Here is a 13,887-nt window from a genome sequence, read left to right as displayed (position 1 = left end):
TATCCAAGCTGCTTCCACATTAATACAATCACTCATCTTATCCTGCCTGGATGACTGCATCAGCCTCCTCGCTGACGTCCCAGCCTCCTGTCTCTCCCCACTCCAGTCCACACTCCATTCTGCTGCCCAAATCATTTTCCTTCAAAAATGTTCAGACCACGTTACCCCTCTCCTCAAGAAACTCCAGTGATTGCCCATCCACCTCTGCATAGAACAAAAACTCCTCACTACTGACTTTAAAGCGGTCAATCACCTTGCCCCCTCCTACATCACCTTGCTACTCTCCTACTACAAACCAGCCAACACATTTGGTTCCTCTAATGCGAACCTCACGGTACCTCGATCTCGTCTATCTGGCCGCCGACCTCTCGCCTACATCCTTCCTCTGGCCTGGAATGCTTTCCCTCCTCATAACAGACAAATTTTTGTTCTCTCTCACTTCAAAGCCTCATTGAAGGCACATCTTCCTTGTTAGTACAGTGGTGAGTATCCCCGCCTGTCATGCGGGAGACCGGGGTTCGATTCCCTGACGGGGAGATGGGAATTTTTCAGCGCTTAGAACAGCACTCAGTGCTTAGAACAGTGCTTTGCACACAGTAAGTACTTAATAAATGCCATTATTATTATCTTCCCCAAGAAGCCTTCCCTTACTAAGCCCTCCTCTCCTCTCCTCCCACTCCCTTCTATGTCGCCCTGACTTGCTCCTTTCATTCCTCTTCCCTCCCATCCCCATAGCACACATATATATACTTATATATATATATCTGTATATACCTGTAGTTTATTTATTTATTTATTTATATTAATGTCTGTCTCCCCCTCTAGACTGTTAGCTCATGGTGGGCAGGGACTACGTCTGTTGTTATATTGTAATCAATCAATCGTATTTATTGAGCGCTTACTGTGTGCAGAGCACTGTACTAAGAGCTTGGGAAGTACAAGTTGGCAACATATAGAGACGGTCCCTACCCAACAGTGGGCTCACAGTCTAGAAGGGGGAGACAGACATTAATATAAATAAATAAATAAACTACAGGTATATACAGATATACTGTATTTGCAATATACAGATATATATACAGTAATATACAGTATATATTACTGTACAATATACAGTATATATTATTGTACTCTCCCAAGCGCTTAGAACGGTGCTTTGCACACAGTGAGCACTCAATAAATGTGATTGAATGAACAAATGAGTCTAAAAGTGGGCACTTTTATTTAATTACCAAGGTGAATTAGAATCAAAGCAGATTTGGGGGGTGGATGGAGGGGGAGAATCTACATTGGTAACTCCTTTCTGAATGTAGAGACTTCCAAAACATCCTCAACATTTGTATACATCGCAAGAAAACAATCCATACATTACCATAAGTATCCAGTTAATCTAGATCTTTGCCCACAAACAGATTGATAAATAACTCTTTCAGATTAATATGTAGCTTTTCCTTATACTACTACTAATAATAATAATGGTATTTGTTAAACGCTTACTATGTGCCAAGCACTGTTCTAAGCACTGGAGAAGATATAAGGTAATAAGGTTGTCCCACATGGGGCTCACAGTCTTAATCCCCATTTTACAGATGAGGGACTGAGGCACAGAGAAGGTAAGTGACTTGCCCAAGGTCACACAAGCAGACTTACAAAGCACAAACGAACTGGATTATTAATAGCAGGGCCTTGAGATTTAAAATGGATCCGATGGCATTTACTTTCAAGTGTGAAAACAAGTCGACATTGCTTGATAAATGTACCTAACCGCACAGATTTCAATTCCCTCCTAATACCTTTTACTTCAAATGTTGTTGCCTGGTGAAGAGGCTCTGCTTGAATAGTGCAGATCCCAATTTATCAATTTATGTGAAAGGCAAATAAGATCTGGGATAGATAAAGGACCAAGATTGCCAATACAGATCCTTGAATCGTCTGTGAGGCTGAAATTACCTTCTGCTTTTAAGGGACTAATAGGAATTTTTACACGAAGGTCTTTGAAAAACATTAGAAAACACTAGAAAAAGAAGAACCAGATTCTGCTAGTGACGGTTTAGGCCAGAATTCAGGCTGGTGCTCTGCACACAGTAAGCGCGTAATAAATACTATTTAATGAAAGGATAAGGCCCCTTGTTACTCGCTTAGAGGCATGTGTGTAAAGGCTTGAACTGCTCTGTGTCTTTCTCTCCTTTCAATTCCCCGCCTCCTGTGAATCGTGCTGTCAGGTTCAATGTCAAAATCCCAAGAAATATATGCTCAGAAGATTTCTGAATGGAATTGTTCCGTGTGTGTGTGTTGGGTGGAGGGCGGGGGAGAATAATAATAATAATAATGGTATTTATTAAGCGCTTACTATGTGCAAAGCACTGTTCTAAGTGCTGGGGGGATACAAGGTGATCAGGTTGTCCCACGTGGGGCTCACAGTCTTAGTCCCTATTTTACAGATGAGGGAACTGAGGCCCAGAGAAGTGAAGTGACTTGCCCAAAGTCACACAGCTGACAATTAGCGGAGCTGGGATTTGAACCCATTACCTCTGACTCCAAATCCTGGGCTCTTTCCACTGAGCCATGAGAGGGAGAGGGGGAGCGAGGAGTGTAGATGTACCCTACTGTATAAAGCCACGTTAGCCACTGCGTTTTCTATGCACTTAGTTCTGCGGCCTTTGGACACTTGATATTCATTCTACCCCCAACCCCACGGCACTTAAGTATATACCTTCAAGTTATATATTATAAATTTCTTATTTAGTCATATCAATGTCTGTCTTCCAAGTCGCTTCACCTCTCTGTGCTTCCGTTCCCTCATCTGTGAAATAGGGGTTAAGATCATCATCATCATCAATCGTATTTATTGAGCTCTTACTGTGTGCAAAGCACTGTACTAAGCGCTTGGGAAGTACAAGTTGGCAACATATAGAGACAGTCCCTACCCAACAGTGGGCTCACAGTCTAAAAAGGGGAGACAGAGAACAAAACCAAACATACTAACAAAATAAAATAAATAGAATTGATATGTACAAGTTAAATAAATAGAGTAACAAATATGTACAAACATATATACATATATACAGGTGCTGTGGGGAAGGGAGGAGGTAAGATTGGGGGGTGGAGGGGGGACGAGGGGGAGAGGAAGGAAGGGGCTCAGTCTGGGAAGGCCTCCTGGAGGAGGTGAACTCTCAGTAGGGCCTTGCCCCCTCCTACCTCCCCTCCCTTCTCTCCTTCTCCAGCCCAGCCAGCACCCTCAGCTCCTCTGTTGCTAATCGCCTTGTTCTCACCTGTCCCGCCGTAAACCCCCGGTCCACATCATCCCCCGGGCCTGGAATGCCCTCCCTCTGCCCATCCGCCAAGCTCGCTCTCTTCCTCCCTTCAAAGCCCTACTGAGAGCTCAAATCCTCCAAGAGGCCTTCCCAAACTGAACCCCCTTTTCCCTCTCCTCCTCCCCATCCCACCCGCCCTACCTCCTTCCCCTCTCCACGGCACCTGTATATATGTTTGTACAGATTTATTACTCTATTTATTTTGCTTGTACATATTTACTATTCTATTTATTTTGTTAATGATGTGCATTTAGCTTTAATTCTATTTGTTTTGGTGACTTGACACCCGTCCACATGTTTTGTTTTGTTGTCTGTCTCCCCCTTCTAGACTGTGAGCCCATTGTTGGGTAGGGAATGTCTCTATATGTTGCCAACTTGTGCTTCTCAAGCGCTTAGTACAGTGCTCTGCACACAGTAAGCGCTCAATAAATACAACTGAATGAATGACCGTGAGCCCTATGTGGGACAGGGACTGTGTCCAACCCGATTTGCTTGTATCTACCCTAGCCTTTTGAACAATACCTGGCACATAGTAAGCACTTACCAAATACCACAATTATTAATATTATTATAAGATTGTAAGCTTGGTATTGTATCTGTTAATCCTGTTGTATTGCATTCTCCTAAGCGCTCACTACAGGGCTCTGCACATAGTGAGTTTTAAACAAATCCCATTAATTGCTTAACTGACAATTGGGAGAGGAGTTGTGGAATCGACCGTCTCCACACTGGGAAGGCAGGGAAGTCTAGTTGAAAAATAGCCCCAAACCAAGTTCTATTTGGACACTTCAGAATCACTTCTTTCCTTAAAGTGCTAGGGATCAATTTTGTTTTAAATTAACATCTATTAAGTACTTTAAAGGCTAAAATCTACGAAAGATGAAAACATTTGTGGTGATCCTTAAAGTTTTAATAACCACGTATGAAGAGGGACCATCTCTATATGTTGCCAAATTGTACTTCCCAAGCACTTAGTACAGTGCTCTGCACACAGTAAGCACTCGATAAACAGGATTGAATGAATGAATGAAGAGGCAGAGGAATTTTGTGTGTGATCTGTGGCACAGAAGGGAAGGGGAAAGAGGAAGAAAACTAGGACGGGAAGGAGAAAGAAGAGGAAAAGGAGGAGGAGGAAGTGCTTAGTACAGTACTCTGCACACAGTAAGCCCTCAATAAATATGATTGAATGAATGAGGGGAAGGAGAAACACCTACAGGGTACCCAAGAGCAGAGCAAGATTTTGATGATTTGTGTGAGCCTGGGGGAGAGGGGAGTGAGGGGTCATGAGCTGAATCACTTGTGGAAGAGGCGGACCAGAGGTGTCTGTCACAGCTGATGACAGGCTCCTGTCACAGGTCCCTGCTGACAGCTAAGGTCGGGAAGAAGTGAGGGAGGAAAGAGAGGAATGAGATTGCATCTCTCCTTTGCCCTTCAGAGATGGTGCGTGTGCTTAGTTCTTGTTACCGTCAAAGGACTTAGAAAAGCAGAATGGCTTACTGAAAAGAGCACCGGCCTGGGTGTCAAAAGGACTGAGGTTCTAATCCTGATTTCCCCTCTTATAATAATAATGATGGCATTTATTAAGCGCTTACTATGTGCAAAGCACTGTTCTAAGCGCTGGGGAGGTAACAAGGTGATCAGGTTGTCCCACTGGGGGCTCCCAGTCTTAATCCCCATTTTACAGATGAGGGAACTGAGGCACAGAGAAGTGAAGTGACTTGCCCAAAGTCACACAGCCGACAATTGCGGGAGACAGAATTTGAACCCCTGACCTCTGACTCCAAAGCCCGGGCTCTTTCCACTGAGCCACGCTGCTGCGTGACCTTTGGCAAGGCACTTCACTGCTCTGGGCCTCAGTCCCCTCTTGTCAAAAGGGGATTACTAATAATAATAATAATAATAATTGTGGTATTTGTTAAGCACTCACTATATGCCAGGCACTGTACTAAGTGCTGGGGTTAAGCAAATCGGGTTGAACAAAGTCCCTGTCCCACGTGGGGCTCACAGTCTCAATCCCCAATTTACAGATGAGGTAAATGAGGCACAGAGAAGTGAAGTGACTTGCCCAAGGCCATACGGCAGACAAGTGGTGGAGCCAGGATTAGAACGCATGACCTTCTTACTCTCCGGCCTGTGCTCTATCCACTATGCTGCTTCCCTTATGACTCTGAGGCCCATGTGAGCCAGGGACTATGTTCAACCTGATTAGCTTGTATCTACCCCAGCACTTAGTACAGTGCCTGGCACATAGTGAGTGCTTAACAAATACCCTATGTATGTGCAAAGCACTGTTCTAAGCATTGCGGAGGTTACAAGGTGATCAGATTGTCCCACGGGGGGCTCACAGTCTTAATCCCCATTTTACAGTTGAGGTAACTGAGGCCTAGAGAAGTTAAGTGACTTACCCAAAGTCACAGAGCTGACAATTGGCAGAGCCAGGATTTAAACCCGTGACCTCTGACTCCAAAGCCCGGGCCCTTTTCCACTGAGCCACGCTGCTTCTCTATGGCACCACCATTATTCCTATCTCACAAGCCCATACTTTGGCGTTATTCTTGATTCATCTCTGTCATCCAGTGCTTAGAACAGTGATTTGCACATAGTAAGTGCTTAACAAATACCATCATTATTAGTATTATTATTATTCAACCCATATATTCGATCTCTCATTAAATCCTTCAATCTTCAACCTTCATAGCATCGCTAAAATCCACCCTTTCCTCTCCATCCAAACAAATGCCACATTAATTGAAGCACTTATTCTATCCTGCCTTGATTAATAATAATAATAATAATAATGATAATAATGGTATTTGTTAAGTCCTTACTCTGTGCCAGGCACTGTTCTTAATGCTGGAGTAGATACAAGATAATTGGGTTGGACACAGTCCCTGTCCCACATAGGGCTCACAGTCTTAAACCCCACTTTATAGATGAGAGAACTGAGGCACAGAGAAGTTAATGACTTGCCCAAGGTCACGCAGCAGAAAAGTGGTAGAGCCAGGATTAGAACCCATTACCCTTTGACTACGAGGCCCTTGCTCTATCCACTATGCCACACTGCTTCTGTGATGCATCAGCCTCCATGCTGACCTCCCAGCCTCCTGTCTTTCCCCACTCCAGTCCATAGTTCACTCTGCTGCCCCGATCATTTTTCTACAAAAATAATCAGGACATGTCACCCCGCTCCTCGAAACACTCCAGTGGTTGCCAATCCACCTCCGCATAAAACAGAAACTCCTTAATACCGGCTTTAATTACCTTTCCCCCCCTACCTCATCTTGCTGCTCTTCTATTACAACCCAGCCCACACACTTTGCTCTTCTATTATTATTATTAACATTCTCACTGTGCCTCAATCTCATCTATCTCACCACTGACCTCTCGCCCACATCCTCCCCCTTCTCCCCTTTGTCTCCCCCTTCTAGACTGTGAGCCCACTACTGGGTAGGGACTGTCTCTATATGTTGCCAACTTGTACGTCCCAAGCGCTTAGTACAGTGCTCTGCACACAGTAAGCGCTCAATCAAGGCCCTACTGAGAGCTCACCTCCTCCAGGAGGCCTTCCCAGACTGAGCCCCTTCCTTCCTCTCCCCCCATCCCCCTCTCCATCCCCCTCATCTTACCTCCTTCCCTTCTCCACAGCACCTGTATATATGTATATATGTTTGTGCATATTTATTACTCTATTTATTTATTTATTTTACTTGCACATATCTATTCTATTTATTTTATTTTGTTAATATGTTTGGTTTTGTTCTCTGTCTCCCCCTTTTAGACTGTGAGCCCACTGTTGGGTAGGGACTGTCTCTATATGTTGCCAATTTGTACTTCCCAAGCGCTTAGTACAGTGCTCTGCACATAGTAAGCGCTCAATAAATATGATTGATGATGATGATGATATGTTGCCAACTTGTACTTCCCAAGCGCTTAGTACAGTGCTCTGCACACAGTAAGCACTCAATAAATATGATTGATTGATTGATTGATTAATAAATACAATTGATTGATTGATTGATCCTGCCTCTGGCCTGGAATGCCCTTCCTCTGCATATACGACGGAAAATGACTCTCCCCCTCTTCAAAGCCTTACTGAAGGCACATCTCCTCCAACAGGCCTTCGAGAAGCAGCGTGGCTCAGTGGAAAGAGCCCGGGCTTTGGAGTCAGAGTTCATGGGTTCAAATCCCGGCTCTGCCACTTGTCAGCTGTGTGACTTTGGGCAATCACTTCACTTCTCTGGGCCTCAGTTACCTCATCTGTAAAATGGGGATGAAGACTGTGAGCCCCCCGGGGGACAGCCTGATCACCTTGTAATCTCGCCAGCGCTTAGAACAGTGCTTTGCACATAGTAAGCGCTTAATAAATGCCATTATTATCAGTATTATTATACCCTGACTAAACCCTCATTTCCTTTTCTCCCTTCTGCACCACCTTTATTTGTTCCATTTCTTCACCACACCCAGCCACTCAGCTCCACAGCACTTCTGTCTATATCAGTAATTTATTTATTTCTATTAAGATCTGTCTCCCCCTTTGACTGTAAGCTCGTTGTGGGCAGGGAATGTATCTCTTATATTGTTACAGTTTACTCTCCCAAGTGCTTAGTACAATGCTCTGCACACAATAAAAACTCAATGAATACAAGTGTTGCATTAAAGCAGTGTGGTTCAGTGGAAAGAGCACGGGCTTTGGAGTCAGAGGTCATGGGTTCAAATCCCGCTTGGCCAAGTTTCAGCTGTATGACCTTGGGCAAGTCACTTCACTTCTCTGGGCCTCAGTTACCTCATCTGTAAAATGGGGGATTAAGACTGTGAGCCCCTCACGGGACAACCTGATCACGTTGTAACCTCCCCAGTGCATAGAACGGTGCTTTGCACATAGTAAGTGCTTAACAAATGCCATCATCATTATTATTATTATTATTATTGACTGATAGGCCTGGGAGTCAGAGGACCTGGGTTCTAATCTCAGCTCTGCCACCTACCTGCTCAGTAATTTCAGGCATATCACTTTACTTTTCTGTACTTTCTATACTTTCCATCTCCAAAATGGGGATTCAATACCTGTTCTCCCTACTACTTCAACCGTGAGTCCCAAGTGGGACCTGATTACGTTATATCTACCCCAGCGCTTAGTACAGTGCTCGGTACATCTCGTCTTATGCCGTTGAGTCGTTTCCCACCCATAGCGACTCCATGGACACATCTCTCCCAAAACACCCCACCTCCATCTGCAAATGTTCTGGTAGTGGATCCGTAGAGATTTCTTGGTAAAAATCCAGAAATGGTTTTCCATTGCCGCCTTCCGCGCAGTAAACTTGAGTCTCCCCACTCAACTCCCTCCCATGACGGTGCTGCCCAGCACAGGTGAGTTTTGACTTGTAGCCGATTACCTTCCACTCACTAGCCACTGGTTAAGCTAGGAATGGAACGGGTAGGTCTCCGCTTGACTCTCCCTCCTGCAGCTGAAACTGGTAGAGTACTGGAAACTCTCCAGGTGCGATCCTGAGAGGGTTTGCCACATAGTAAGTGCTTAACAAACACCACAATCATCGTCATTATTATTATCATTATTGCCACTGATGCTGAACCAATTAGAGGTTACTGAATTCCGATGTCTTTTTAAAAACAGTTCCACTATTGCTTTCTTTAAAATCACTTTATCAGTGATCCAAGGGTGATCAGATCCATTGCAAGCTGCCAATGGATAAAAACTGTTTACCCTGTTCATTTTTACACAATGCTTTTGATTTGTTCATCTTTTTGTAGGTTCTCATTCTCTCCTTTTCGATGGGCACCCCTCTAGAAGAGGCTGTTGATTTCTAAAATCTCTCACCTCATTTTCTCCCCTGCAGGTACATACACTCACAAAGGGCTTCATTCAAGACAAGCTCCATGCACAGAGTGCTGAGAGGTAAGCAATGTTTCCCCCCAACAGTGTCACTAGGAAACCCCCAAAGCCAAGAGCCTGTAGCTGAAACTTTGGAATAAAAAGCTTCTGCTAAGGAGATCTTTTCCCCTGGCCTAGGGTCCCTGGGGAGTCCCTGACTAAGCCCTCATTTCTTCTCCCACTCCATTCTGTGTCACCCTGACTTTCTCCCTTAATTCACCTCACCTGGTACACCTCCTCCAAGAGGCCTTCCCTGATTAAACCCTCCTTTCCTCTTCTTCCACTCCTTTCTGTGTTGCCTTGACTTGCTGCCTTTATACAATCCCCCTCCCAGTCCCACCACACTTATGTACCTGCCTGGAATTTATTTCTTTATATTAATGTCCTTCTCCCCTTCTAGACTCATTGTGGGTAGGGAATGTGTCTGTTTATTGTTATATTGTACACTCCCAAGTGCTTAGTACAGTGCTATGCACACAGTAATGCTCAATAAATACGACTGACTGATGTATGTATCATTAGCCTTATTAAGGTGGTATCTCCTCCAAGAGGCCTTCCCTGATTACACGCTCTTTTCCCCAGTGCACTCTCCCTTCTGCATCTTCTTTGCGCTAGGATCTGTGACCTTTGGATGTTTGATATTCGTCCCACCCCTAAACCCGCAGCATCTGGGTATATAACTTTAAATTACATTTTATAAATGATTTATTCATATTAATGTGGGTCTCCCCCTCTAGACCGTAAGATCGTTATAGGCAGGGAATGGGTCTGCCGATTCTGCTGAATTGTACCCTCCCAACCGCTTAGTCCAGTGCTCTGATGTGTACATATCAGTGTTTTATTGATTTATTTATTTATTCATTCATTCAATCGTATTTATTGAGCGCTTACTGTGTGCAGAGCACTGTACTAAGCACTTAGAAAGTACAATTCGGCAACAGATATTCAGATTAATGTCTGCCTCCCCCGCTAGACTGTCAGCTCGTTGTGGTCAAGGAATGCGTCTGTTTATTGTTCTATGGTACTCTCCCCAGCGCTTAGTACAGCGCTTTACACCCAGTAAGCACTCACTCAAAATGACTGAATCAAATTGAAAATTGAACTCCACACCCAGTCAGAGCCCAATAAATATGAGTGATGGATCGGTGGCTCGATCCTTGACTCCTAAGAGAGGATGTCTTGGCCCAGTTCTAAAGCCCGCTCCTTACCTGCATCAGCTGCTGCTTCAGTTTCTGCATTTCCGAGATGTTCAGCTCGCTGAAGAGGTCCGAGACGGGGTTCAGCGCGTCTCCTTTCCTCCCGGAGGGAGTCCGATAATCTCCGCTCAGCTTCCCCAGGGGCACGTGGAGGTGCCCGTTGATCTTGTCGTCATTGTTGGGTTCGCTCCCGTCCTCGGTAAACTTGAGTCCGTCCACCGCGAGGTTCACGTGGTTATTGTACATGCTGTCGTTGAGGTTGATGTACTGGGCAAGCTCCTTCCTCAGGCTGTTCTTCTGCTCGCGCTCATTCTTTAAAGTCTCCAGGGCTTCCTCCAGCTGGTGCTCCGCGATCTCCTTCAACCGGATGGCGTCCTCCAGCTGGCTGTTCAGGAGCACCGTATCCTCCTCAAATCGTTTGATCTCGTGCTTTAAACCTTCGTATTCCACCTGAATCAGATAGGGCAAGGAACATTCCAGAAACTGAAAATTGAGTCGTATAAACCTGCCAACAATTAGCCTCAGGGTATAATAATAATAATGATGGCATTTGTTAAGTGCTTACTATGTGCAAAGCACTGTTCTAAGTACACAAAAAACCCCTCAGTTTGCCAGCGATCGGGCATGACCAGGTGAAAAGGATTTACCTCATTCTCATCCCGAGCTGCAGTTAGATTATTGATTTCTAGACTGTGAGCCCACTGTTGGGTAGGGACCATCTCTATATCATCAACATCATCATCAATAGTATTTATTGAGCGCTTACTGCGTGCAGAGCACTGTACTAAGCGCTTGGGAAGTACAAGTTGGCAATATATAGAGACAGTACCTACCCAACAGTGGGCTCACAGTCTAAAAGGGGGAGACAGAGAACAAAACCAAACATACTAACCAAATAAAATAAATAGAATAGATATGTACAAGTAAAACTGTGAACCCGCTTTTGGGTAGGGACTGTCTCTATATGTTGCCAACTTGTACTTCCCAAGCACCTAGTACAGTGCTCTGCACACAGTAAGCGCTCAATAAATATGATTGAATGAATGAATGAATAGGGAGATGTTGGCAAGTGAAGCAGGGTGGCTTATTCGATAGGGCGCAGGGTCCCCTTCTCCATCGTAAGCTCACTGTGGGCAGGGAATATGTCTGTTTTACCGTCATACTGTAGTCTTCCAAGTGCTTAGTACAGTGCACTGCACACAGTAAACATTCAATAAATTGATTGACTGATTGGATTCTGATCCTGGCTCCACCACTTTTCTGTTGTGTGATCTTGGGCACGGCGCTTCACTTCTCAGTGCCTAATTTTCTCATCCATAAAACGGGGATTAAGACTGTGAGCCCCAGGTAGGACACAGACATATTTACTCTTCTATTTATTGTGTTAATGATCATCATCATCATCATCATCAATCGTATTTATGGAGCACTTACTGTGTGCAGAGCACTGTACTAAGCGCTTGGGAAGTACAAGTTGGCAACATATAGAGACAGTCCCTACCCAACAGTGGGCTCACAGTGCATCTAGCTTTATTTCTATTTATTCTGATGACTTGACACCTGTCCACATGTTTTGTCTTGTTGTCTGTCTCCCCCTTCTAGACTGTGAGCCCATTGTTGGGTAGGGACCGTCTCTATATGTTGCCAACTTGTACTTCCCAGGCGCTTAGTACAGTGCTCTGCACACAGTAAGTGCTCAATAAATACAATTGAATGAATGAATAGGGACCGTCTCTATATGTTGCCAACTTGTACACTCCATGAAAACAGACAGGTCCAGTTCCAAAACGACTATTTAACCACACCACAGTTACAGTGAAACTGGGTTCCTGGAAGAAATATCATTCACTCAGTTATTCCTCAGGGTTTTTGAGCTTGTAGGCTTGTGTTTACATTTTATTATATATTTTAGAAACATTTGTTCAATGTCAAGTTACAAAATTAGACTATGCCCCAGTCAAGAAAGAAAGCTGTCAGAAATCTGATAAAGGTTATTTTTATGGCTTTGCTAATCATTTTGGGAGAGAATTGTTTTTACTCATTCATTCATTCATTCATTCATTCATAATAACAATGCCATAAAATAACAAAAATCATAAAATAACAACAAATGCCATAAAAAAATAATGATTATGGTATTTGTTAAGTGCTTACTATGTGGTAAGCACTGTTCTAAGTGCTGGGGTAGATACAGGGTAATCAGGCTGTCCCATGTGGGGCTCACACCTTTAATCCCCATTTTACAGATGAGGTAACTGAGGCACAGAGAACTTAAGTGACTTGCCCAAGGCCACACAGCAGATGAGTGGCAGAGGCAGGATTAGAACCCACATCCTCTGACTCCCAAGCTTGTGCTCTTTCCACTAAGCCACACTGCTTCTCTTTATTGAATGCTTACTATGTGCAGAGCTATAACTATAACATATAACTATAAATATAGTTGTTACTATAATTGGGCTGATTAACTTGTATCCTCACCGTTTAGACTATAAGCTCACTGTGGGCAGGGAATGTCTGTTATATTGTTACTTTGTACTCTCCCAAGTGCTCAGTACAGTGCTCCGTACACAGTAAGCGCTCAATAAATACGATTGAATGAATGAATAAATATGATTGACGGACTGCCAGACTGACTAGCCGAGCTTTGAACACCACTTGACACATGGCAAGCGCTAAACAAATAAAATTAAAAAAACCCTAAATTGTAGTTTTTCGGTTTTTAGAGACCGCAATCAGGACATCACCTATATAAAATATGTATTTTCTCAGAAGAAAGGGCTGCAGTATATGTTAAAGACCCATGTTGAATCGCAAAACCCTGTAGATTCTGCTCTTGGATCAACACATCCAAACGAAATTAATTTGGGGGAAAAAATGGCTGCTTACTCCTAGAAATGGTTTTGAGACAAGAGTGTCTTGGTTGTTCCTTAGAAATGTTATATGAGATCAGGCCAGATTAATGCAGACAGATATCTGGAGAGAATACTAGAACACTCTAGAAACAGTGTGGCCTAGTGGAAAGAGAGAAGCAGCATGGTGTAATAATAATAATAATGGCATTTATTAAGTGCTTACTATGTGCAAAGCACTGTTCTAAGCGCTGACGAGGTTTCAAGGTGATCAGGTTGTCCCATGGGGGACTCACAGTCTTCATCCCGATTTGACAGATGAGGGAACTGAGGCCCAGAGAAGTGAAGTGGCTTGCCCAAAGTCACACAGCTGACAAGTGGCGGAGCCAGGATTTGAGCCCATGACCTCTGACTCCAAAGCCCGGGCTCTTTCCACAGAGCCATGCTGCTTCTCTACAGGCCCGGGAGTCTGAAGGTCATGAGTTCTAATCCTGACTCTGCCACGTCTGCTGTGTGACCTCAGGCAAGCCACTTCACTTTTCTGTGCTTCATCTGTGAAATGGGGGTTGAGACTGTGAATCCCCTGTGGTACAGGGACTGTGTCCAACCCAATTTGCTTGTAACCACCCCAGCGCTTA

The 13,887-nt window shown here is 44.2% G+C and overlaps 1 protein-coding gene and 2 non-coding genes across 3 annotated transcripts in view; 1 reads left to right on the top strand and 2 right to left on the bottom strand.

The window, feature by feature from the left end:
- BICD1 (BICD cargo adaptor 1) overlaps window positions 1–13,887 on the bottom strand; it is a 319,012-nt gene that overhangs the window by 88,120 nt on the left and 217,005 nt on the right. The window contains exon 4 of the mRNA XM_038765206.1: window positions 10,413–10,850. Coding sequence (XP_038621134.1) covers window positions 10,413–10,850 — 438 coding nt within the window. The remainder of the gene's footprint in view (window positions 1–10,412; window positions 10,851–13,887) is intronic.
- TRNAD-GUC lies at window positions 466–537 on the top strand. Its single transcript has one exon. It is a non-coding gene; the product is annotated as a tRNA-Asp (tRNA).
- LOC119924765 lies at window positions 8,692–8,829 on the bottom strand. The gene has a single exon (XR_005449461.1). It is a non-coding gene; the product is annotated as a small nucleolar RNA SNORA7 (small nucleolar RNA).

Source organism: Tachyglossus aculeatus, chromosome 2, assembly GCF_015852505.1.
Source record: "Tachyglossus aculeatus isolate mTacAcu1 chromosome 2, mTacAcu1.pri, whole genome shotgun sequence".
In the NCBI taxonomy this organism is placed as follows: Eukaryota; Metazoa; Chordata; class Mammalia; order Monotremata; family Tachyglossidae; genus Tachyglossus; species Tachyglossus aculeatus.
The sequence above is the reverse complement of the archived record's forward strand: the minus strand, read 5'-3'. Positions and strand labels throughout refer to the sequence as shown.